Source organism: Hordeum vulgare, chromosome 6H, assembly GCF_904849725.1.
Source record: "Hordeum vulgare subsp. vulgare chromosome 6H, MorexV3_pseudomolecules_assembly, whole genome shotgun sequence".
Lineage (NCBI taxonomy): Eukaryota > Viridiplantae > Streptophyta > Magnoliopsida > Poales > Poaceae > Hordeum > Hordeum vulgare.
The window spans coordinates 24,446,577-24,469,388 of record NC_058523.1 but is presented as its reverse complement, the minus strand read 5'-3'; the positions used below and the strand labels follow the sequence as shown (position 1 = coordinate 24,469,388).

The 22,812-nt window shown below is 46.7% G+C and overlaps 1 protein-coding gene across 2 annotated transcripts; it reads right to left on the bottom strand.

The window, feature by feature from the left end:
• Positions 1 to 6,627: 6,627 nt before the first annotated feature.
• Positions 6,628 to 9,722, bottom strand: LOC123401962 (gamma-glutamylcyclotransferase 2-2). 2 transcript variants are annotated; one of them, XM_045095826.1, is made up of 9 exons: positions 9,414 to 9,722; positions 9,115 to 9,253; positions 8,932 to 9,008; positions 7,921 to 7,977; positions 7,773 to 7,829; positions 7,645 to 7,685; positions 7,494 to 7,565; positions 7,319 to 7,398; positions 6,628 to 7,075 (listed from the first exon to the last, which is right to left on the bottom strand). In XM_045095826.1, exons 2-9 carry the CDS (start codon positions 9,221 to 9,223, stop codon positions 6,912 to 6,914), a joined length of 657 nt encoding a protein of 218 aa, XP_044951761.1. In that variant the 5' UTR covers positions 9,224 to 9,253; positions 9,414 to 9,722; the 3' UTR covers positions 6,628 to 6,911. The 2 variants fall into 2 exon arrangements, with proteins under 2 accessions (XP_044951761.1, XP_044951760.1); XM_045095825.1 differs by having other exon boundaries at positions 9,115 to 9,244; positions 9,414 to 9,713.
• Between the last annotated feature and the right edge of the window lie 13,090 nt (positions 9,723 to 22,812).

The window sequence follows — 22,812 nt, the reverse complement described above, 5'->3', positions numbered from 1 at the left end:
GCTGGTCCAGGATGGGGTTATTGAACTGCTTCTTCTTGGGGGTGAACTGAGCCTTCCCTTTGCCCTTGAACTTGGCATTGGTTACGGCTGCAGCTTCTGCCTGCGGAGCGGAGCTTTCTGCTTCTGCTTCCGAGTGTTACTCCCATCTCCATCGGCGACTGTTTTGTGCTTGCCGCTTCGGATGTGGTCCTCTTCTTCGCCATTTGCATAGCGTGCTGCTATCTCCATCATCTTTCTCATGGAGATGTCACCTGTTCGGCCGAACTTCAGGTACAGATCCCTGTACCGCACGCTTGCCTTGAAGGCGCAGACTGCTTGATGCTCTATGACGTTCTCCACCGTGTGGTAGAGAGTTGTCCAATGCTGAATGAAATCACGCAGGGGCTCATTCTGCTTCTGGACGCAGTGCTGGAGCTCCACGAGGCCAGCATGGCGCTTGCATGTCGCTTCGAAGGTCCTGATGAACACTCGGGCCAGATCTGCCCAGCTGTAGATGCTTGAGGGGGCCAACTGGTTCAGCCACGCTCGCGCCGAGCCGTCGAGCATCAGAGGGAGGTGCTTCATGGCGACATGGTCGTCTCCTCCTCCGATCTGGACTGCCACTCGGTAATCATCCAGCCACGTTTCTGGCTTGGACTCTCCTGTAAACTTGCTAATTCTCGTCGCCAATCGGAAGTTGGGAGGGATGTCATCCGAACGGATGGCTCGACTAAAACACTCGGGACCAGAAACGATGGTCCTGCTTCCACTCGGACGGTCAATATCGTAACCATCGCGGTGGGCTCGACCCCTGTCGACCCTCCGCTGGGCGATATGCCCTCTCGCGTCGGGCCTTGGGTCGTAAGTGTCACCGACTGAACGCCGATCATCATGATGTCGGGGCCCGTAGGGCACACCCCGCGGAGGGGTGCGTGAACGGCGACGATCTTCGGGATTTATGGAACGACTGCCTCCCCTGTGTCGCTGATGAGAACCAGGGCTGTGAACTGACCGATGCGTATTCGCATGAAGAGAACTATTGTGGATCCTGTTGTGCGACTGGGAGACAACCGAATTTTGCTGCTGCGCCGTGTGCAACAGGGCGCGGATTTGCTCGATCCCCCTGCCAGCTTCTGAATCAGTCGGCTGAAGGGAATCGGCTATCTTGGCAGCCGCAGCCAAGTTGAGGAGGGGTGTGCGGAACAACTCCACGTTGCTCCGCCGAGTGTGCTGACTCGCAGAACGGCGTGGCGGACGACGCGCGCCGGACGTTTCGCCGATCTCGTGCTCGTTCCGGCCAGCTTGACGGGGATCTTCATGGGAGTTGGCCATGTGTACTTCTGCTGCAAGCCCGCGACCCGCGTACTCGGAGAAACTCAGTCGGAACCGAGTTCGAGCGCTGGGACGGCGGGGCAACCACAACCGACTCTAGAACCGCCACTTGTGAAGACGCGTTCTGGCGCGCCTGGGCGTGTTGCACCCAACGCTGGAGCCGCGGACGGCGGGACCGCTTGTTGCGGCGCGTGACGGCGGTGTAGGTCGACACCGGAGCCGACTGCTGGAGAAGAAGAATGCCGCGGGCGCCGGCACGGAAGTGCGTAGCCCCGCGGCGGGGAAGCGCCTCGACGTCGAGAGGGGCGTCCCGAAGCCATGCCGAATCATCGACGATGAAGGAGAGAGCGCCGAAGAAGATCTCGTGACCCATGCTCGAATCTCCACCGGACGACATGACGAAATGATGTAGTCGCAAACTCGCCGGAAGTCGCTTAGACGTCTGCCCCACGGTGGGCGCCAACTGTCGTGGGTATAAGCCTGACAGTAGATGTGTAGGGTACGAAAGGATGGGCAGAGCCTTAGCTACGGCGAGGTTGTATGAGTTCAGGCCCCTCTGCGGTGGAGGTAATAGCCCTACGTCTCAGTGCTCTGGGAGCTTGTTGTCGAGTGGAATATAGAATACAGTGAATTGCTAACCCCTGCACCAGTGGGGGAGGGTGGCTTATATAGAGTGCGCTGCCCTCCACAACGGTTCGGTGCACAGGGGTGGAGTAGTGGCGAATAAATGCCTACGTTACAGGTAACATACGTCTTAAATGCTAATAAAGGCACATGGAAACGTATGACCGTTTCCCTTCAAGGGGGTTACGATGCACAGAGTGGAATCCAGTCGGTTAGTTTGATAAACTCCGAATGCTAATCTCCGACTGGATGGACGAGGATCTGTTACCGACTGGATGAAGGGAACTCCTTAGTTCAGTCGGAACTGACTAAGGGTCTTGTCCCTTATGAGAGGTAGTCCTTGGGTTGGACCTACGGGGCAGGCCTATGACCCTACCCTAGGACTATAACCCCATCATTAATAATATCTTTCGGATCAAAGTGGTCTTTGAGGAAATTTATTGTTCCAGGGGAGAGAGCTCCCAATCACCAACGTCATTCACTAAAAATCCAAAGGAAATAGAACAAAGTGAATTCACTCAAAAAGAAAAGGCTAGGAGCTAGATTCACATGCCAAATTTCATCAAGTGATGTTCGGTCTGTAACAACTGTCCAGCTCGCCATCAGCATTAGTAATAGCTTCTTTCAAACTTAGGAGCGAGTGCATACATCAGTCCCTGAAGGATGATCTTTGCGTAACCTGACAGCGTTGGCCTTCTTCCATTCTTATACAGCCTTCACGAGAAATACATCCAATTTGGACAAATATGAAATACTTCTCTGAGTTGAGAGCAATAACATCTTCGTAGACAAACAAGACATCAATCTTAGAAAAGATTATATCATATCCAGATGCATGGGCCTTCATCTTTGCATAGTCGTCCAATAAGAAAATCTGAAAGAACACTTTAGATCATTGCTAAAAAGACAACTTTCAGCATGCACATACTCAAAAGACATCTAAAAATACCATGATTCACCTTATCAGGGCGGTAAACTCTATATGATGCTCCACGGTAACACATCATCTTCAAAGCTGTTGCAAATTCTATTAGAAACCAATTCGCACTGTCAATGCCAGATTTAATCATAAAGTCCTTAAGAAGAAGACACAAGAACTTCAAATATTCCTTTTCACGCAAATCGATTTGGTGCAAGCGATGATCTTCCTTAACAATTGAGTCGTTAACCTGGATAAAGAGGAGCATCTACTACCACTAAAAAAGCAAGAGAAGACATATCCAACTCTAAATCTGGACCATCTAATCACATAATCAAGGGACTTAACTCGTCGCTAATGAAATCTTTCGTTAACACTGCGAAGCCCCACGTTCTCTTCGCGAAGCGCCCCAAAACCGCACCTGCCCCGACTCCTCTCCCCTCCCATCCCCGCCCGCCGCCTCCCCCGAGCTCGCCCCGCCCGCTACCTCTCCCCCGCTCAGCCCCGCCTACTCGCCCCGCCCGTTGCCTCCCCCCTGCTTGCCCCGCCCTCCGCCGTACCCCACCGCCCCGCCGTTCCCCGCCGCCCTGCCGTTCCACGCCGCCTTTAGGCTGGGAACTGCCCGTGCCGCACCCCGCTCACACCGCGTCGCACCCCACTCGGCCGCCGCCCCAGCGCCGCTCACCCACACGCGCTCCCGGCTCGTCCCGCTCACATTGTCTCTAGGTTGATGCCGGCGAGACCGGACAAGGGACAAGGGCGACGCCAGCGAGACGTAGTCGCCGCCAGGGACGGGGACGCACGGGGCGGCCGTTGGCGAACAAGGTCATGCGGATGTGAGCCAGCAGTGCGGCGATGCTGGGTCCTTCGACACCAGCACTCTCGGTCAGTGCTATCCTGCCCAAGTCTTCTCACTGAATTTCAAAGCGACTTGCACAATGAACACGAACATGCAGTGGATAGATTTTTTCCTATCATCTCTTCCTGAGTACTCCCTCCGTCCCAAAATAACCGTCTTGACTTTATACTAGCTCTAATACAAAGTTGTACTAAGCTTAAGACAGTTATTTTGAGACGGAGGGAGTACAACTTTTCTATATCAATCAAATTATTGATATTGCAAAGCAGCAACTAGATGTGCTCTGAGGCTCCTTTTTTCCCCTCCGTCTTTCTACTCACAGGATATGCTTTCCAATGGGAAGGGGCACATATCAAGTGGTTCATATACGTGAAGATGAGTCTGTTCCTCTAAACTCCAGAGAAAAAGCTCCTTATCTTATATGTGTTGATGTTTTGAAGGTAGAAACACCAACGTATGTAGCTCAGCTGCTAGGATTACATGCATAAGGAGTGCTCGGTGTTTATGTATTACTCTAAAAGGATCATATTACACAGTCAAGGTTGTGCCAAAAGAATGTTCGATACTAAGCAGATTAAAGCACTGTATCAAAGCCTAATTCACCTCATCCGAAAAAACGATTAAAGGTTAATTATCCCTATCGTGTTTATGCCAATGAAACAGAGTTTCCAAAGGAACAACGGCCTCCTAACAATGGGCTTCATGCATCTTCTCAAACAGTACTGTATGAAACTAGAAATTCCAACAATTGCATGTATTACTTCAATTTGTTCTTATAAATAGTCAAACATCGGAATCATTGAGAAATATATTATGATGCTCACCTCCAGATTTTCTTAAACATTTTCATTTACACTAATATGAGAAGCATGCATGTGACCAAAAAGATCATGTGTCCACTGTCCACTGAAATCTATTTGCAATGAACCAACAAAAACTGAAGTGTTAATAACTATTTTATTATTGCCTCTAGGGCATGTTTCCAACAATCTCTCACTTGCATTAGAGTCAATAATCTAGCTCACATCACTATGTGATTTACATTGTAATGAATCTAACAATCATACAACTCTACTACTGATCATGTTTCGCTCGTGGAAGAGGCTTAGTCAACGGATCTGCATCATTCAGATTCGTATGCACTGTACAAATACTTATGTCATCCTCCTTGATGTAATCACAGATGGAATTGAAGCGTCGTTTTATGTGTCTGGTCCTCTTGTGAAACCTTGGTTCATTGGCTAGGGAAATGACACCACTGTTGTCACAGAACAGAGTCATTGGATCCAGTGCACCGGGCACAACTCCAAGATCGGTCATGAACTCCTTCATCCAGACACCTTCTTTAGCCGTCTCCGAGGCAGCTATGTACTCTGCTTCGCATGTAGAATCAGCTACCACGCTTTGCTTGAAATTACACCAACTTACTGCACTCCCATTGAGAATAAATACGCATCGGGTTTGAGACTTAGAGTCATTCAGATCAGTATCAAAGCTTGCATCGATGTAACCCTTTACGACGAGCTCTTGATCACCTCCATACACGTGAAACATTTTTTTAATCCTTTCAAGGTACTTCAGAATATTCTTGACCGTTGTCCAGTTTTCATTCCTGGATCACCTTGAAACCCTCCCACCATATTTATGACAAGGCTCACATCAGGTCTTGTGCACAACATTGCATACATGATAGAGCTTATGATTTTCCTCGGTTGGACTTCCGTGATGCCGTTCACGCAGTTTAGGCCATGCTTATTAGGCTACATTGTGCATTACATTTTTGCTAGTGTTGTTTACAACACAAATAATTTAGCCTTTTCTGGTAGCCAGTCCTACTTCCAAGGTTGAATGCAAAACACATTGTTTTTTGTGTCTCTGTTAAAGCGGGCAAAAAAGAAGTTCGCAAAGAGAAGGTTTTCTACGTATTAACCGAGTGCAAACAACTATCAAAGGCATTGCTGACATGGAAGCCACATGGCTGGGTTTTTTGATGGGTTTTTGTCTTTTTTTGATCAAATTGCAAAGTTTACAAGCTAAAATTGCTCAATTCAGTGTCTAAAACATGCAATCAGTTTGAGTTATTCACTCCGTGCACGCTGTCTTAGAAAGTTAGAACAAATGTTACGCGGATACGCTAGATCATGCGTAGTGCTGGTACTGGGGTGCTACAAATGCAATCCTTACGTGAAAATTTTGTACTACCTCCGTCCGGAAATACTTGTCCTAAAAATGAATATATCTAGACTTATTTTAATTGTAGATACATCCATTATATGCATTTTTAGGACAAGTATTTTTAGACGGAGGAAGTAGCATTTTTTTACTGCACAAAAGAATTCGGAACTTCTTGTAAACACACACATACACATACATACTATTCATGTGCAAAAATTCATTACATTGTACATTCATACGAGGCATACAAAAAAGGCAAATATGTATTTTTCAAATGAGCCAGAATTTTGTTTTTTTGTACAGCCTACAAATTGCATTTTTTTTCAAAACAAAAATTTATGGATCATAGTTAATACATACAATTTTTTACATAATTATCTTTGATTTTTTTTAACTTATAAATATGGTTTTTTATTTTATTTCTTCATTAAAAAAGCACACAAAGTTCACACTCATCCTTGGGAGCTTTCTTACAGAACCTACATATTCTATTTCATGGGATTTTTTTCATGACGTCTGACCCCTCGACCAAAATCCTATGATTTCCCAATGCTGCCATCAAACACTAAGTTATGACAATTCCTGTGTTCTCCAAATCTATGCGACTCAAGTGCGCCGGACAAACCAATCCTCCATTTTCCCCATTTTCTCTATTATATGAATCGAAGGAGCACCAAGAGACCATTCGCTTGCTCAAAAAGAGTCAATGATATTCATAACCCATTAGGAAACAGAATTATGAAGCAAAGCATAGCATCACACTCAGCAGCACAGAAGTGCTGAAGTCGCCAAATGCATTTATTATTAAGGGAAGCAATAACACTTGAAGTCTCAGGCTTTCGCATTAGCACTCTGGAAGCTACAGCCTTTGCCACAATAGTTGCCAAAGAAAATTAGCACACACCCTCAATGGTGCCAGAGCCGAAGTATACCGCGGATCTTTCAATGGGAGAATGTCAAGAGTGAGTATGGTCAGAGGAAAATGCCATCTGTTTCGCTAATCCAGCCATGCCGCTCTTCTTGCTATGTTGAAACCGCGACGGTGCCCTCGGGAAGAGCAGAGATGTGCACAGCTGGAGTATGCGATTTTAATGGTACGTCGGAGCCGGTAACCTTCTTCTCTGTCGACCTGCCCAGCACCTTCCTCACCTCATCCGCAAGCACAATGATCGAGTCGTCTTCATGGCCTGAACAATTCCACATAGCACCATTTGTAAGGGATTGATGATATCACTAAAGTGCAATTTTGTTCTACTAATATGCAAGGAGGACAGATAACCAGAACAAACTGTTTGTTCTACGGACAACTAGACTGTCATGTTTGCAACGTCAACATAATAGACAGATGAGAAATAAGTCCAACTTACATGCTTGATCAAACAGCATGCGTTAGAATAGGACAGATGATAGAATGAGAAACAATTCCTTACTTATATTGGACAGTGCCTTCTCCATTGAGAACAGGTAGTCCCTATTATATCCATTAGGGCCACTGGCTGTAGCAATTTGCCTGTTTTTGTAAACAAGACAATTGGAAAGGAAGTCAGAATGCTCTTAATGAAGCAGAGTATTCATAAAAGAGGATCGAAGGGTTCAACAGCACACCTTGCCATATCCTCCAAAGCAGCAGGGCCAAGATAGTACTTGTTGCCAACTGGATCAGGAGTGGATACGAATCTGTGCATTGACCAAGTAAGCTTGGCAGCGAGTCAACACGAAATGTGCACAAAAGTTACTAGTCAAGTTCGATCCTTACACTAATACATCCGTCACAGCTGGTTCCAGAGAATTTCCATCCTAAACAGTGGAGTTCAACAAGAGCAAATGAGAGTACTGAAGGAAAGAAGAGAGAAATATGTCAAAATATCCGCCTTGCATTTATACCTTGTAGAAATCCACAGAGATCTTCTGGTCATACTCGCATTCTCTTCTCTCCAAGTACTGTGGAAATTCGTACATCATCAATTTAATTCTAGCGTGATAAATCCAATCTTTCTTTCAACCAAATAAACAAGAAATAAAATCACTGCACCTGCATTGCTTCTCGCTCTTTTTCTAGACCACCTTTGACACAATAAGCAATTCCCCACTGTAAAAAGGATGAGTTGTAAATGTAAATACCAAAGGAATAAGGAAACTAAAAGAAAGAGCAATGTCATAGCATTCCAGAAAGCATATCAAAATTGGATAATGAACAACAGTAAATCTTTATGGCGATGGTACAGTTGTAACAACATCATACATGTTGGCCTACTCATTTTGGCAAATAGAATTGCTTTGGCCTTACTCATTCAGCGGATAGAACTTCTAATGCAGCGAATATACTTTCAGCTATGTGTACAAACACTTGCACATGAATCCTATTTAAACATTCAGCATTAAAGTGGGTGGGTGAGGAACCAAACAATATTAGGGTAGGTTTGTAAGGTGGAGAAACCACCAGAACATTATTTGGGTGACAAAAGCTGAGCAATTTTTATTCAATTTCAACTGAATACTTACATAGGAATGGCAAATAAGGAGGACAAGACATAACAAGACTCTGGGCATATCAAGTTTTCATGATTGGACAGAAATGCAGCAAAAGCATTTCTAATGAACAAATGAGCAAGAAGATAGGATGTACTTGGACTGAGCCCATGATTTGGCCAGTTTTAGCAAGAGAAATGAGCTGGAGTGTGCAAAAGGGATTGACATGGCTAAAAATTGGCAACCATATGAACAAAAGACACTCTGTCCTGAGTCCTGACCAAACAATTCAGAAGGTAATTTTTTTGTGAACCGTCCAAACAAAACCACTTTATAATTGGAAGTGTGATAGGTATTGTAATATGAGGCCATAGCAATAGACATATATTTCTGTGCGATAAACAAAGCCCTGCAAAACAAGCATGTTTCCAGGTGCAACAAGTCTCAGAAATGTGACCCATTGCTGGCCATGGCAACACTCATAGAGAATACTGTAGTACTTAGACGGTGTCAAGAGACAGTAATGCAGTATCATGCGCTGTATATGCCGAATTCGTGGCTGCGGTCAACTTACGCATATGGCTTCATCTTCGGATTCAAGGGTGCAAGTCCTGGCCGGATGCTGCGGCGTGCCTCTATGGTCAATGCAAGCTGCAGAGAAAGAAAAGGTGAGATGCGAGCCTTCAGACCAGAAACGCACTCTGAAAGTTCAGATTCGCTTCCAATCAGCCAGGCGGGACCAAGCATGTATGTATACCGAGATTGAAGGTCCGCTTGTAGCCCTTGATGAATCCGAGGATCTTGTCGTCGAAATCGAAGCCGGGGTTCCAGATCAGGGACCCGTATCCGAAGACCCACAGCACCATCCTGCCGCTTCTGTTTTTCCCCTGCAGACGCTACAAACCGAGCCGGGGGATCACGCCAAATCAAAGATATACTGCTACTACGAGCACTAAAAACATCCCCGTATCCTAATCGCACAAGAAGTCATGTCAACATCGGCCCCCCGAATCAAAATCCCCGGAAAGGAAGCGTGGGCTGGGCGGATTCAGCTACCTGGCCGGAGGAGGAGCACCGGAGAGAATGCCGCGGGAGGGGCCGGCGGCGGCTCCGGCGGTCTTCTCCCCGGGGCGGACGGATGGGGGTTTCGGGTCGGAGGAGGGGAGGGGGGGAGAAGACGGTGGTGGGGGAGCAGTTATACCGAGGGCGGAGAGGATAGTGGTGGCCTCGTCTGGGGATTTGGGGTCACGGGCGGTGGGCGGCACGTGAGGCCGCGCGCGCGTGGCACGAGCTCCGGACGCGGGTTCCGGCGGTTTCTTGGTGCGGTGTACGTCGCGTCAGCGGGCGGGCGGGCGGGATGCCGACGCGGATGCTTGCGGAGGGAAGGGTTTTATTAGCCGGGACCGACGCGGCCGGTGGGATGGACCTGGACGGGTTAATGGGCCGCAGGGTGGTTGACACGGCCAGGTTCGATGAACTGAAGATTTATTTTTGTCGGCGAGGGGTCTCGCCGGCGTGTGCACCGCAGAGATCGCCAAGACTTCCGCGGATGTATAAACCCCGACGGTTAGACATTTGTAGGGCTTGAGTCAATCCGGGTCATCAAATTAGACCGGCCCGGTCCGCACGTCTTAAATATTTTAGTTTGACCTTAGGTCAACTCCAATGCGCGACCCCATCCGATACGTCTATTTAGGGTAAAACGAACGAATAGCGCGGCTTCAAACAGACAAATGTCCGTTTTCGATCTATCCCCGGCCCAAACTTGCGTGACTTTTGGGGAGAAACGGACAACATGTGGACGGGCGGGACACATGCCCTTGTCCTTCTCTGGCACACCTGTCGGGGACACTGCCAATTCATTCCCCCCGCCTCAACCGACCCCTCCCCATCCAATCCGGCCGTCGACGACGCCCATCAGCAACGCCAGCTTCCGTCGGGGGTGTTATAGAGCGACCTGTAGCCGGCTGTCATCCGCCCCCGCTGCCTCGAGGTGATTCGTGACCTCTTCGCCATCACGACCGCAAGGTGTTCGACACTTTGCCCACAAAGGTATGGACAGTGGAGATGATTTTTTTTTCAACCACTTCATTCGTTCATCGGATGATTCGTCCTCGGATGGCGAAGAACTTGTGGTGGCTGCACTGGCCGCTCATGACCACATTCAAAGGCAGCGACCTCGGTACAGGGGTCAGTGTCTGGTCGTGCGCCCAACCTGAACCGCGCGCGAGAGAGAGGCCACACCTTGCTCTATGCTGATTATTTTGAGAATACCGCACTCTTCAAACTGGAGAAATTCCGTCGCCGTTTTCGTATGTCAAGGCATGTGTTCAATCGCATCCGTGAGGGAGTGGTTCAGCATGACCCATTCTTTGAGTGCAAAACGGATGCCCTTGGCAAGCTTGGATTCTCCTCTTATCAGAAATGTACCGCCGCCATTCACATGCTTGCATATGGAATTCTTGTGGATGAGTACTGCTCATTTGCTTGGCAGGGCCAGTACAAGGGCATGTGAAAGCGTGCATTGTCATATTAGAAGCGGTGGCTTCGCACGATCTTTGGATATGACACTCTTTCTTCGGCATGGCCGGTTCTCACAATGATATCAATGTGTTGCAGCGTTCCCCAGTGTTTGCTAGGCTTGCAGAAGGCCACTCCCCACCTGTCAACTTTGAGATCAATGGCCACCACTACAACAAGGGATACTACTTGGCTGATGGTATATATCCTCAGTGGTCAACTTTTGTGAAGACAATCTCAAACCCCCAAGGAGAGAAGAGAAAGAGATTTTCCCAAATGCAAGAGAGTGCTAGAAAGGATGTGGAGCGTGCTTTTGGTGTGCTTCAATCCCGATGGGGTATCGTTCAAAACCCTGCATTGACATGGGATGAAGGGAAGCTTTGAGAGGTGATGACTGCTTGTGTGATCATGCACAACATGATCGTCGAGGACGAGCGTGATGACTCCATTTTCGATCAAGGATTTGATTTTCCAAGGTAACAATGTTGAGTCCCTGCACCAAGAACCGGCCACGTTTGAGCAGTTTATCCAATTCCATCGTGAAATCCGTGATTGGCACACTCATTTGCAGCTTCAAAATGACTTGGTTGAGCACATGTGGGATCAAATTGCAAACCAATAGATGTATTGGTTAATTATCTTTATTCAAGACAATTTCGATTTGGTTGTAAAACTATTTTATTCGAGACAACTTCGATAGGGTTAAAAACTATTTTTATTAGAGACAAATGATATTTGGACGTGCAAACTTGTTTAAAACATTGATAAGTATGAATATATGGGCATATTGGGCATGGCGGACAGGATGCGGCTGAAGGATGCGGCCGCGTGTTGGACGCACGGCCACCGCACCCCAGGACAGGCCCGGACACGACCCCATCGCCCGCCCCAAACGAAAAGAATCCAGGCAAAACGGACGTCCGGATGGGGTCGCATGCTGGGTGCGTGACCCTATCCTGTCTGGGTGTGTCCGTTTGGGTAAAACGGACATACCACACGGCCCAGCACGCTGGCGCAAATGAACTTTTGTCCGTTTTCTGTTCGCTTTTGACCCATCTTCGGCCCAAGTTTGGGGCGCATTTGAGGTGAAACGGACAGCGCGTGGACGGGCGGGACACACACGCTGTTGGAATTATGCCCTAGAGGCAATAATAAATGTATAGTTATTATTATAATTCCTGTATCAAGATAATAGTTTATTATCCATGCTATAATTGTATTGAAAGAAGACTCATTTACATGTGTGGATACATAGACAAAACACCGTCCCTAGCATGCCTCTAGTTGGCTAGCCAGTTGATCAATGATAGTCAGTGTCTTCTGATTATGAACAAGGTGTTGTTGCTTGATAACTGGATCACGTCATTAGGAGAATCACGTGATGGACTAGACCCAAACTAATAGACGTAGCATGTTGATCGTGTCATTTTGTTGCTACTGTTTTCTGCGTGTCAAGTATTTATTCCTATGACCATGAGATCATATAACTCGCTGACACCGGAGGAATGCTTTGTGTGTATCAAACGTCGCAACGTAACTGGGTGACTATAAAGATGCTCTACATGTATCTCCGAAGGTGTTAGTTGAGTTAGTATGGATCAAGACTGGGATTTGTCACTCCGTGTGACGGAGAGGTATCTCGGGGTCCACTCGGTAATACAACATCACACACAAGCCTTGCAAGCAATGTAACTTAGTGTAAGTTGCGGGATCTTGTGTTACGGAATGAGTAAAGAGACTTGCCGGTAAACGAGATTGAAATAGGTATGCAGATACTGACGATCGAATCTCGGGCAAGTAACATATCGAAGGACAAAGGGAATGACATACGGGATTATACGAATCCTTGGCACTGAGGTTCAAACGATAAGATCTTCGTAGAATATGTAGGATCCAATATGGGCATCCAGGTCCCGCTATTGGATATTGACCGAGGAGTCTCTCGGGTCATGTCTACATAGTTCTCGAACCCGCAGGGTCTGCACACTTAAGGTTCGACGTTGTTTTATGCGTATTTGAGTTATATGGTTGGTTACCGAATGTTGTTCGGAGTCCCGGATGAGATCACGGACGTCACGAGGGTTTCTGGAATAGTCCGGAAACGAAGATTGATATATAGGATGACCTCATTTGATTACCGGAAGGTTTTCGGAGTTACCGGGAATGTACCGGGAATGACGAATGGGTTCCGGGAGTTCACCGGGGGGGGGGGGGGGCAACCCACCCCGGGGAAGCCCATAGGATTTTGGGGAGACACACCAGCCCTTAGTGGGCTGGTGGGACAGCCCCAAGGGGGCCTATGCGCCAAGAGAAAGAAATCAAAGGAAAATAAAAAAAAGAGGGAAGAAGTGGGAAGGGAGGGGGACTCCTCCCACCAAACCAAGTCCAACTCGGTTTGGGGGGGGGGAGTCCTCCCCACCTTGGCTCGGCCGACCCCTTGGGAGTCCCTTGGACCCCAAGGCAAGGTCCCCCTCCCTCCTCCTATATATATGGGGCTTTTAGGGCAGATTTGAGACGACTTTCTCACGGCTGCCCGACCACATACCTCCATAGTTTTTCCTCTAGATCGCGTTTTTGCGGAGCTCGGGCGGAGCCCTGCTGAGACGAGATCATCACCAGCCTCCGGAGCGCCGTCACGCTGCCGGAGAACTCTTCTACCTCTCCGTCTCTCTTGCTGGATCAAGAAGGCCGAGATCATCGTCGAGCTGTACGTGTGCTGAACGCGGAGGTGCCGTCCGTTCGGTACTAGATCGTGGGACTGATCGCGGGATTGTTCGCGGGGCGGATCGAGGGACGTGAGGACGTTCCACTACATCAACCGCGTTCTCTAATGCTTCTGCTGTACGATCTACAAGGGTACGTAGATCACTCATCCCCTCTCGTAGATGGACATCACCATGATAGGTCTTCGTGCGCGTAGGAAATTTTTTGTTTCCCATGCGACGTTCCCCAACAGTGGCATCATGAGCTAGGTTCATGCGTAGATGTCTTCTCGAGTAGAACACAAAAGGTTTTGTGGGCGGTGATGTGCGTTTTGCTGCCCTCCTTAGTCTTTTCTTGATTCCGCGGTATTGTTGGATTGAAGCGGCTTGGACCGACATTACTCGTACGCTTACGAGAGACTGGTTTCATCGTTACGAGTAACTCCCTTTGCTCAAAGATGACTGGCAAGTGTCGGTTTCTCCAACTTTAGTTGAATCAGATTTGACCGAGGAGGTTCTTGGATGAGGTTAAATAGCAACTCATATATCTCCGTTGTGGTGTTTGCGTAAGTAAGATGCGATCCTACTAGATACCCTTGGTCACCACGTAAAACTTGCAACAACAAAATTAGAGGACGTCTAACTTGTTTTTGCAGGGTATGATTGTGATGTGATATGGCCAACGATGTGATGTGATATATTGGATGTATGAGATGATCATGTTGTAATAGAAATATCGACTTGCACGTCGATGGTACGGCAACCGGCAGGAGCCATAGGGTTGTCTTTATACTAACATATGTGCTTGCAGATGCGTTTACTATTTTGCTAGGATGTAGCTATAGTAGTAATAGCATAAGTAGCACGACAACCACGATGGCAACACGTTGATGGATGATCATGGTGTGGCGCCGGTGACAAGAAGATCGTGCCGGTGCTTTGGTGATGGAGATCAAGAAGCACGTGATGATGGCCATATCATGTCACTTATGAATTGCATGTGATGTTAATCCTTTTATGCACCTTATTTTGCTTAGAACGACGGTAGCATTATGAGGTGATCTCTCACTAAAATTTCAAGACGAAATTGTGTTCTCCCCGACTGTGCACCGTTGCTACAGTTCGTCGTTTCGAGACACCACGTGATGATCGGGTGTGATAGACTCAACGTTCACATACAACGGGTGCAAAACAGTTGCGCACGCGGAACACTCGGGTTAAGCTTGACGAGCCTAGCATGTGCAGACATGGCCTCAGAACACATGAGACCGAAAGGTCGATCATGAATCATATAGTTGATATGATTAGCATAGGGATGCTTACCACTGAAACTATACTCAACTCACGTGATGATCAGACTTGGGATAGTGTAAGTGGATCATGAACCACTCAAATGACTAGAGAGATGTACTTTTTGAGTGGGAGTTTAGCATATAATTTGATTAAGTTGAACTCTAATTATCTTGAACATAGTCTAAGTCCACTTTGAATATATTTGTGTTGTAGATCATGGCTCACGCAAGTGTCATCCTGAATTTTAATACGTTCCTAGAGAAAGCTAAGTTGAAAGATGATGGAAGCAACTTTGTAGACTGGGCTCGTAATCTTAAGCTAATCTTACAAGCTGGAAAGAAGGATTATGTCCTTAATGCTGCGCTAGGAGATGAACCACCCGCTACGGCTGATCAGGATGTTAAGAACGCTTGGTTAGCACGTAAGGAGGACTACTCAATAGTTCAATGTGCAGTCTTGTATGGCTTAGAACCGGGACTTCAACGTCGCTTTGAGCGTCATGGAGCATTTGAGATGTTCCAGGAGTTGAAGTTTATCTCTCAGAAGAACGCCCGGATCGAGAGGTATGAGACCTCCGATAAATTCTATGCTTGCAAGATGGAGAAAAACTCGTCTGTCAGTGAACATGTGCTCAAAATGTTTGGGTACTCAAACCGTCTAGCTGAGCTGGGGATTGAACTCCCGCAAGAAGCTATCACTGACAGAATCCTTCAATCACTGCCGCCAAGCTATAAAGGCTTTGTGTTGAACTACAACATGCAAGGGATGAACAAGTCTCCCGGCGAGTTGTTTGCGATGCTGAAAGTCGCAGAGTCTGAACTCCGTAAAGAGCATCAAGTGTTGATGGTGAGCAAGACCACTAGTTTCAAGAGAAACAGCAAAGGCAAGAAGGGCAATTCGAAGAAGAGCGGCAAGCCTGTTGCCAATCCGCCGAAGAAACCCAAGGCTGGACCTAAGCCTGAAACAGAGTGCTTCTATTGCAAGGGTATGGGTCACTGGAAGCGCAATTGCCCCAAGTATCTGGCAGATAAGAAGGCGGGCAAAGAAAAATCAGGTATATTTGATATACATGTTATTGATGTGTACTTAACCGGCTCTCGTAGTAGTGCCTGGGTATTCGATACCGGTTCTGTTGCTCACATTTGCAACTCGAAGCAGGAACTGCGGAATAGACGAAGGCTGGCGAAAGACGAAGTGACGATGCGCGTAGGAAACGGTTCCAAGGTTGATGCAATCGCCGTCGGCACAGTGTCACTTCAGCTACCATCGGGATTAGTGATGAACTTAAATCATTGTTATTTAGTGCCTGCGTTGAGCATGAACATTATATCTGGATCTTGTTTATTGCGAGACGGTTACTCTTTTAAGTCTGAGAATAATGGTTGTTCTATTTCTATGAGTAACATCTTTTATGGTCATGCACCGAATGTGAGAGGATTGTTCATATTGAATCTTGATAGCGATACGCATATACATAACATTGAGACCAAAAGAGTTAGAGTAAACAATGATAGCGCCATATTTTTGTGGCACTGCCGCTTGGGTCATATTGGTGTAAAGCGCATGAAGAAACTCCATGCTGATGGACTTTTGGAGTCACTTGACTTTGATTCACTTGACACGTGCGAACCATGCCTCATGGGCAAGATGATTAAGACTCTGTTCTCCGGAACAATGGAGCGTGCAAGTGACTTGTTGGAAATCATACATACCGATGTGTGTGGTCCAATGAGCGTGGAGGCACGCAGCGGATATCGTTATTTTCTCACCTTCACTGACGATTTAAGTAGATATGGTTATGTCTACTTGATGAAGCACAAGTCTGAAACATTTGAAAAGTTCAAGCAATTTCAGAGTGAAGTGGAAAATCATCGTAACAAAAAGATCAAGTTCCTACGGTCTGATCGTGGGGGTGAATATCTGAGTTTCGAGTTTGGTACTCACTTAAGACAATGTGGAATTGTTTCGCAGTTAACACCGCCTGGAACACCACAGCGTAATGGTGTGTCCGAATGTCGTAATCGTACTTTGTTAGAGATGGTGCGATCTATGATGTCTCTTACTGATTTGCCGTTATCATTTTGGGGTTATGCATTAGAAACAGTTGCATTCACTTTAAATAGGGCATCATCAAAATCTGTTGAGACGACACCATACGAACTGTGGTATGGTAAAAGACCAAAGTTGTCGTTTCTTAAAGTTTGGGGATGTGATGCTTATGTCAAGAAGTTTCAGCCTGAAAAGCTGGAACCCAAAGCGGAAAAGTGCGTCTTCATAGGTTACCCAAAAGAGACAGTTGGGTACACCTTCTATCTCAAATCCGAGGGCAAAGTGTTTGTTGCTAAGAACGGAACTTTTCTCGAGAAGGAGTTTCTCTCGAGAGAATTGAGTGGGAGGAAAAATAGAACTTGACGAGGTTGTCGAACCTCTCATCCCTCTGGATGGTGGCGCAGGGCAAGGGGAAACCTCTGTCATTGCGACGCCGGTTGAGGAGGAAGTTAATGATGATGATCATGAAACTCCGGTTCAAGTTTCTGTTGAACCACGCAGGTCGACGAGATCACGTGCTGTTCCAGAGTGGTACGGTAATCCCGTCTTATCAATCATGTTGTTAGACAACAATGAACCTGCAAATTATGAAGAAGCAATGGTGGGCCCAGATTCCAACAAATGGCTAGAAGCCATGAAATCCGAGATAGGATCCATGTATGAGAACAAAGTGTGGACTTTGGAGATACTACCTGAGGGCCGCAAGGCTATTCAGAACAAATGGATCTTTAATAAGAAGACGGACGCTGACGGTAATGTGACCGTTTATAAAGCTCGACTTGTGGCAAAGGGTTTTTCACAAGTTCCAGGAGTTGACTACGATGAGACCTTCTCACCCGTAGCGATGCTTAAGTCCGTCAGAATCATGTTAGCAATAGCTGCATTTTTCGATTATGAAATCTGGCAGATGGATGTCAAAACGGCGTTCCTTAACGGTTTCCTTAAGGAAGAGTTGTATATGATGCAACCCGAAGGTTTTGTCGATCCTAAAAATGCTGACAAGGTGTGCAAGCTCCAGCGATCCATTTATGGACTAGTGCAAGCATCTCGGAGTTGGAACAAACGCTTTGATGAGGTGATCAAAGCATTTGGGTTTATACAAGTGGTTGGAGAATCTTGTATTTACAAGAAAGTGAGTGGGAGCTCTGTGGCGTTTCTAATATTATATGTGGATGACATATTACTGATTGGAAACAACGTAGAGCTTTTGGAGAGCATAAAAGGTTACTTGAATAAAAGTTTCTCTATGAAGGACCTAGGAGAAGCTGCTTACATTCTAGGCATTAAGATCTATAGGGATAGATCGAAACGCTTGATAGGACTTTCACAAAGCACATACCTTGATAAAGTTTTGAAGAGGTTCAAAATGGAATAGTCCAAGAAAGGGTTCTTGCCAGTTTTACAAGGTACGAGATTGAGTAAGACTCAGTGCCCAGCAACTGATGAAGATAGAGAGCATACGCGCTCCGTCCCCTATGCTTCAGCCATAGGTTCTATCATGTATGCGATGCTGTGCACTAGACCGGATGTTAGCCTGGCCATAAGTATGGCAGGTAGATTCCAGAGTAATCCAGGAGTGGATCACTGGACGGCGGTCAAGAATATCCTGAAGTACCTGAAAAGGACTAAGGAGATGTTTCTCGTGTATGGAGGTGACGAAGAGCTCGCCGTAAAAGGTTACGTCGATGCAAGCTTTGACACAGATCCGGACGACTCTAAGTCACAAACCGGATACGTATTTATTCTTAATGGGGGTGCAGTAAGCTGGTGCAGTTCCAAGCAAAGCGTCGTAGCAGATTCTACATGTGAAGCGGAGTACATGGCTGCCTCGGAGGCGGCTAAGGAGGGTGTCTGGATGAAGCAGTTCATGACGGATCTTGGAGTGGTGCCAAGTGCACTGGATCCGATAACCTTGTTCTATGACAACACTGGTGCCATTGCCTTAGCAAAGGAACCAAGGTTTCACAAGAAGACCACACACATCAAACGACGCTTCAACCTCATCCGCGACTACGTCGAGGAGGAGGACGTAAATATATGCAAAGTGCACACGGATCTGAATGTAGCAGACCCGCTGACTAAACCTCTTCCACGGCCAAAACATGATCGACACCAGAACTGTATGGGTGTTAGATTTATTACAATGTAATTCACATGGTGATGTGAGGGCTAGATTATTGACTCTAGTGCAAGTGGGAGACTGTTGGAATTATGCCCTAGAGGCAATAATAAATGTATAGTTATTATTATAATTCCTGTATCAAGATACTAGTTTATTATCCATGCTATAATTGTATTGAAAGAAGACTCATTTACATGTGTGGATACATAGACAAAACACCGTCCCTAGCATGCCTCTAGTTGGCTAGCCAGTTGATCGATGATAGTCAGTGTCTTCTGATTATGAACAAGGTGTTGTTGCTTGATAACTGGATCACGTCATTAGGAGAATCACGTGATGGACTAGACCCAAACTAATAGACGTAGCATGTTGATCGTGTCATTTTGTTGCTACTGTTTTCTGCGTGTCAAGTATTTATTCCTATGACCATGAGATCATATAACTCACTGACACCGGAGGAATGCTTTGTGTGTATCAAACGTCGCAACGTAACTGGGTGACTATAAAGATGCTCTACAGGTATCTCCGAAGGTGTTAGTTGAGTTAGTATGGATCAAGACTGGGATTTGTCACTCCGTGTGACGGAGAGGTATCTCGGGGCCCACTCGGTAATACAACATCACACACAAGCCTTGCAAGCAATGTAACTTAGTGTAAGTTGCGGGATCTTGTGTTACGTAACGAGTAAAGAGACTTGCCGGTAAACGAGATTGAAATAGGTATGCGGATACTGACGATCGAATCTCGGGCGAGTAACATACCGAAGGACAAAGGGAATGACATACGGGATTATACGAATCCTTGGCACTAAGGTTCAAACGATAAGATCTTCGTAGAATATGTAGGATCCAATATGGGCATCCAGGTCCCGCTATTGGATATTGACCGAGGAGTCTCTCGGGTCATGTCTACATAGTTCTCGAACCCGCAGGGTCTGCACACTTAAGGTTCGACGTTGTTTTATGCGTATTTGAGTTATATGGTTGGTTACCGAATGTTGTTCGGAGTCCCGGATGAGATCACGGACGTCACGAGGGTTTCCGGAATAGTCCGGAAACAAAGATTGACATATAGGATGACCTCATTTGATTACCGGAAGGTTTTCGGAGTTACCGGGAATGTATCGGGAATGACGAATGGGTTCCGGGAGTTCACCGGGGGGGGGGGGGGGGCAACCCACCCCGGGGAAGCCCATAGGCTTTTGGGGAGACACACCAGCCCTTAGTGGGCTGGTGGGACAGCCCCAAGGGGGCCTATGCGCCAAGAGAAAGAAATCAAAGGAAAAGAAAAAAAAAAGAGGGAAGAAGTGGGAAGGGAGGGGGACTCCTCCCACCAAACCAAGTCCAACTCGGTTTGGGGGGGGGGGGAGTCCTCCCCCCCTTGGCTCGGCCGACCCCTTGGGAGTCCCTTGGACCCCAACGGCTGTATTTCCCTCCTCCTATATATATGGGGCTTTTAGGGCAGATTTGAGACGACTTTCTCACGGCTGCCCGACCACATACCTCCATAGTTTTTCCTCTAGATCGCGTTTCTGCGGAGCTCGGGCGGAGCCCTGCTGAGACGAGATCATCACCAACCTCCGGAGCGCCGTCACGCTGCCGGAGAACTCTTCTACCTCTCCGTCTCTCTTGGTGGATCAAGAAGGCCGAGATCATCGTCGAGCTGTACGTGTGCTGAACGCGGAGGTGCCGTCCGTTCGGTACTAGATCGTGGGACTGATCGCGGGATTGTTCGCGGGGCGGATCGAGGGACGTGAGGACGTTCCACTACATCAACCGCGTTCTCTAACGCTTCTGCTGTACGATCTACAAGGGTACGTAGATCACTCATCCCCTCTCGTAGATGGACATCACCATGATAGGTCTTCGTGCGCGTAGGAAATTTTTTGTTTCCCATGCGACGTTCCCCAACACACGCTTGTCTTCCCCTGGCCCGCCCGTCAGTGGCACAAAGCACCTACCCGCCGTCCCATTTCGCGCCATTTCCCCTCCCCCCGCCAAAACCTTTCCATGTTCTGGACTCCCCTGTGCCCATCACCCTCCCGCCATGGCCGATACCATGCCAAATTCCATCGGCTAGGTGATGATGAGTTGATGAATATACTACTCACCCCTCGTTGGTTACCCCAAGTGGAAGGTGGAGATGTAGTCAGTAGCAAGTTTTCCCTTACGCGGAGACTGTAAGGTTTATCGAACCAGGAGGACTCGGAGGATCAACAAGTAGGTGTTCGCTGCTCTAGCGCTAGCAGAAGACGTGGGCCTGCACACACAACAAATAACTTTGCTCCCAACGAGTATAGAGAGGTTGTCAATCTCTCCGGCCTTGTAGTTTACAAAGGATCAAAACACAAGGAGGAATAGTGATAGTGATTGTAACGGAAAAGTAAATAAAGCAGTAAATGGTGGAGGTGTAAGCAATGGTGGCAATATGGACCCGAGTCACATGATGTTCACTGGTGATATCTCTCTCCCAAAAGACGATAAACAACTATGCTTGGGTAAACAAATTACAGCTCGACAATTGACAGAATTATGAACGCACCGCAATGCTAATTATGCTACTTGAAATTTAGAGGCTCAATAGTAATGGGCAGTACGCCAAGACAAGTAGACCTTTATTCATCAACATCTACTTACTAATCATCCACCTTGAGATATCTATTCAGAACATCTTGCTGGTATTAAGTTGCGAGCCCCACCCAAAGTGTAAACTCAAAGCAACAGACAACTGCATTAACGAAGTATGCGTAAGGTAAACAATCCTTGCAACTGTGGTCACAAGCACCGTTGTTTTCTCCCTGGTGGCAACAACACATCCCCTAGTCTCATGTTTCTGTCACTCAAGCTAGACATCAGGGGGCATGAGCCCACAATCATCCATAACGCTCCCTCTTGGAGTTACAATCTACTACTCGGCCAATGCAACAAAGAGCAATGGAGAACATGCATGAATCACTAAAGAACATAAAATAAAAGGATAATCAAATATATAACTCATAACAATATGAACATAATCTTACAATCCATCAGATCCCAACAAACTGAGCATAACAATAGCAGGAAAATTACATAGATGCCTTGATCATGTAGGGCAGCTCACAAGGGCTAATCATGGAAGCACAAGATTGGAGAGAAGACATCACATAACTACTGATCATGAACTCATGGTACAAGGAGGACTATGTTGGAAATATGCCCTAGAGGCAAAGATAATTAGTTATTATTATATTTCCTATTTAAAGATAATTGTTTATTATCCATGCTATAATTGTATTGAACGAAAACATAGATACATGTGTGGATACATAGACAAAACAATGTCCCTAGCAAGCCTCTAGTTGGCTAGCTAGTTGATCAATGATAGTCAAGGTTTTCTGGCTATGTGCAAGTGTTGTCACTTGATAACTGGATCACATCATTAGGAGAATCATGTGATGGACTAGACCCAAACTATGAACGTAGCATATTGATCGTGTTGTTTTATTGCTATTGTTTTCTGCGTGTCAAGTATTTGTTCCTATGACCATGAGATCATATAACTCACTGACACCAAAGAAATACCTTGTGTGCATCAAACGTCACAGCGTAACTGGGTGACTATAAAGGTGTTCTACAGTGAAAAGACCTCGATGACGCCTAGAGGGGGGGGGTGAATAGGCTATTTAAAAACTTCTTCGGATTTGGCTTGAACCTAATGCGGAAATAAACTAAGAGGGTACTTGTCAAGCACAAATCCTAAATGCACTAGGCACTGCAACGTGTATCAACAA

Bases quoted from the DNA above. Each gene is read 5' to 3' on its own strand.
- LOC123401962 (XM_045095826.1), bottom strand. From the start codon at position 9,223: ATGGTGCTGTGGGTCTTCGGATACGGGTCCCTGATCTGGAACCCCGGC. The intron at 7,830-7,920 runs GTGCAGTGATTT...GAATTTCCACAG, and splicing joins AAGAGCGAGAAGCAATGCAG to TACTTGGAGAGAAGAGAATG. The intron at 7,076-7,318 runs GTAAGGAATTGT...GGAATTGTTCAG, and splicing joins GAAGGCACTGTCCAATATAA to GCCATGAAGACGACTCGATC.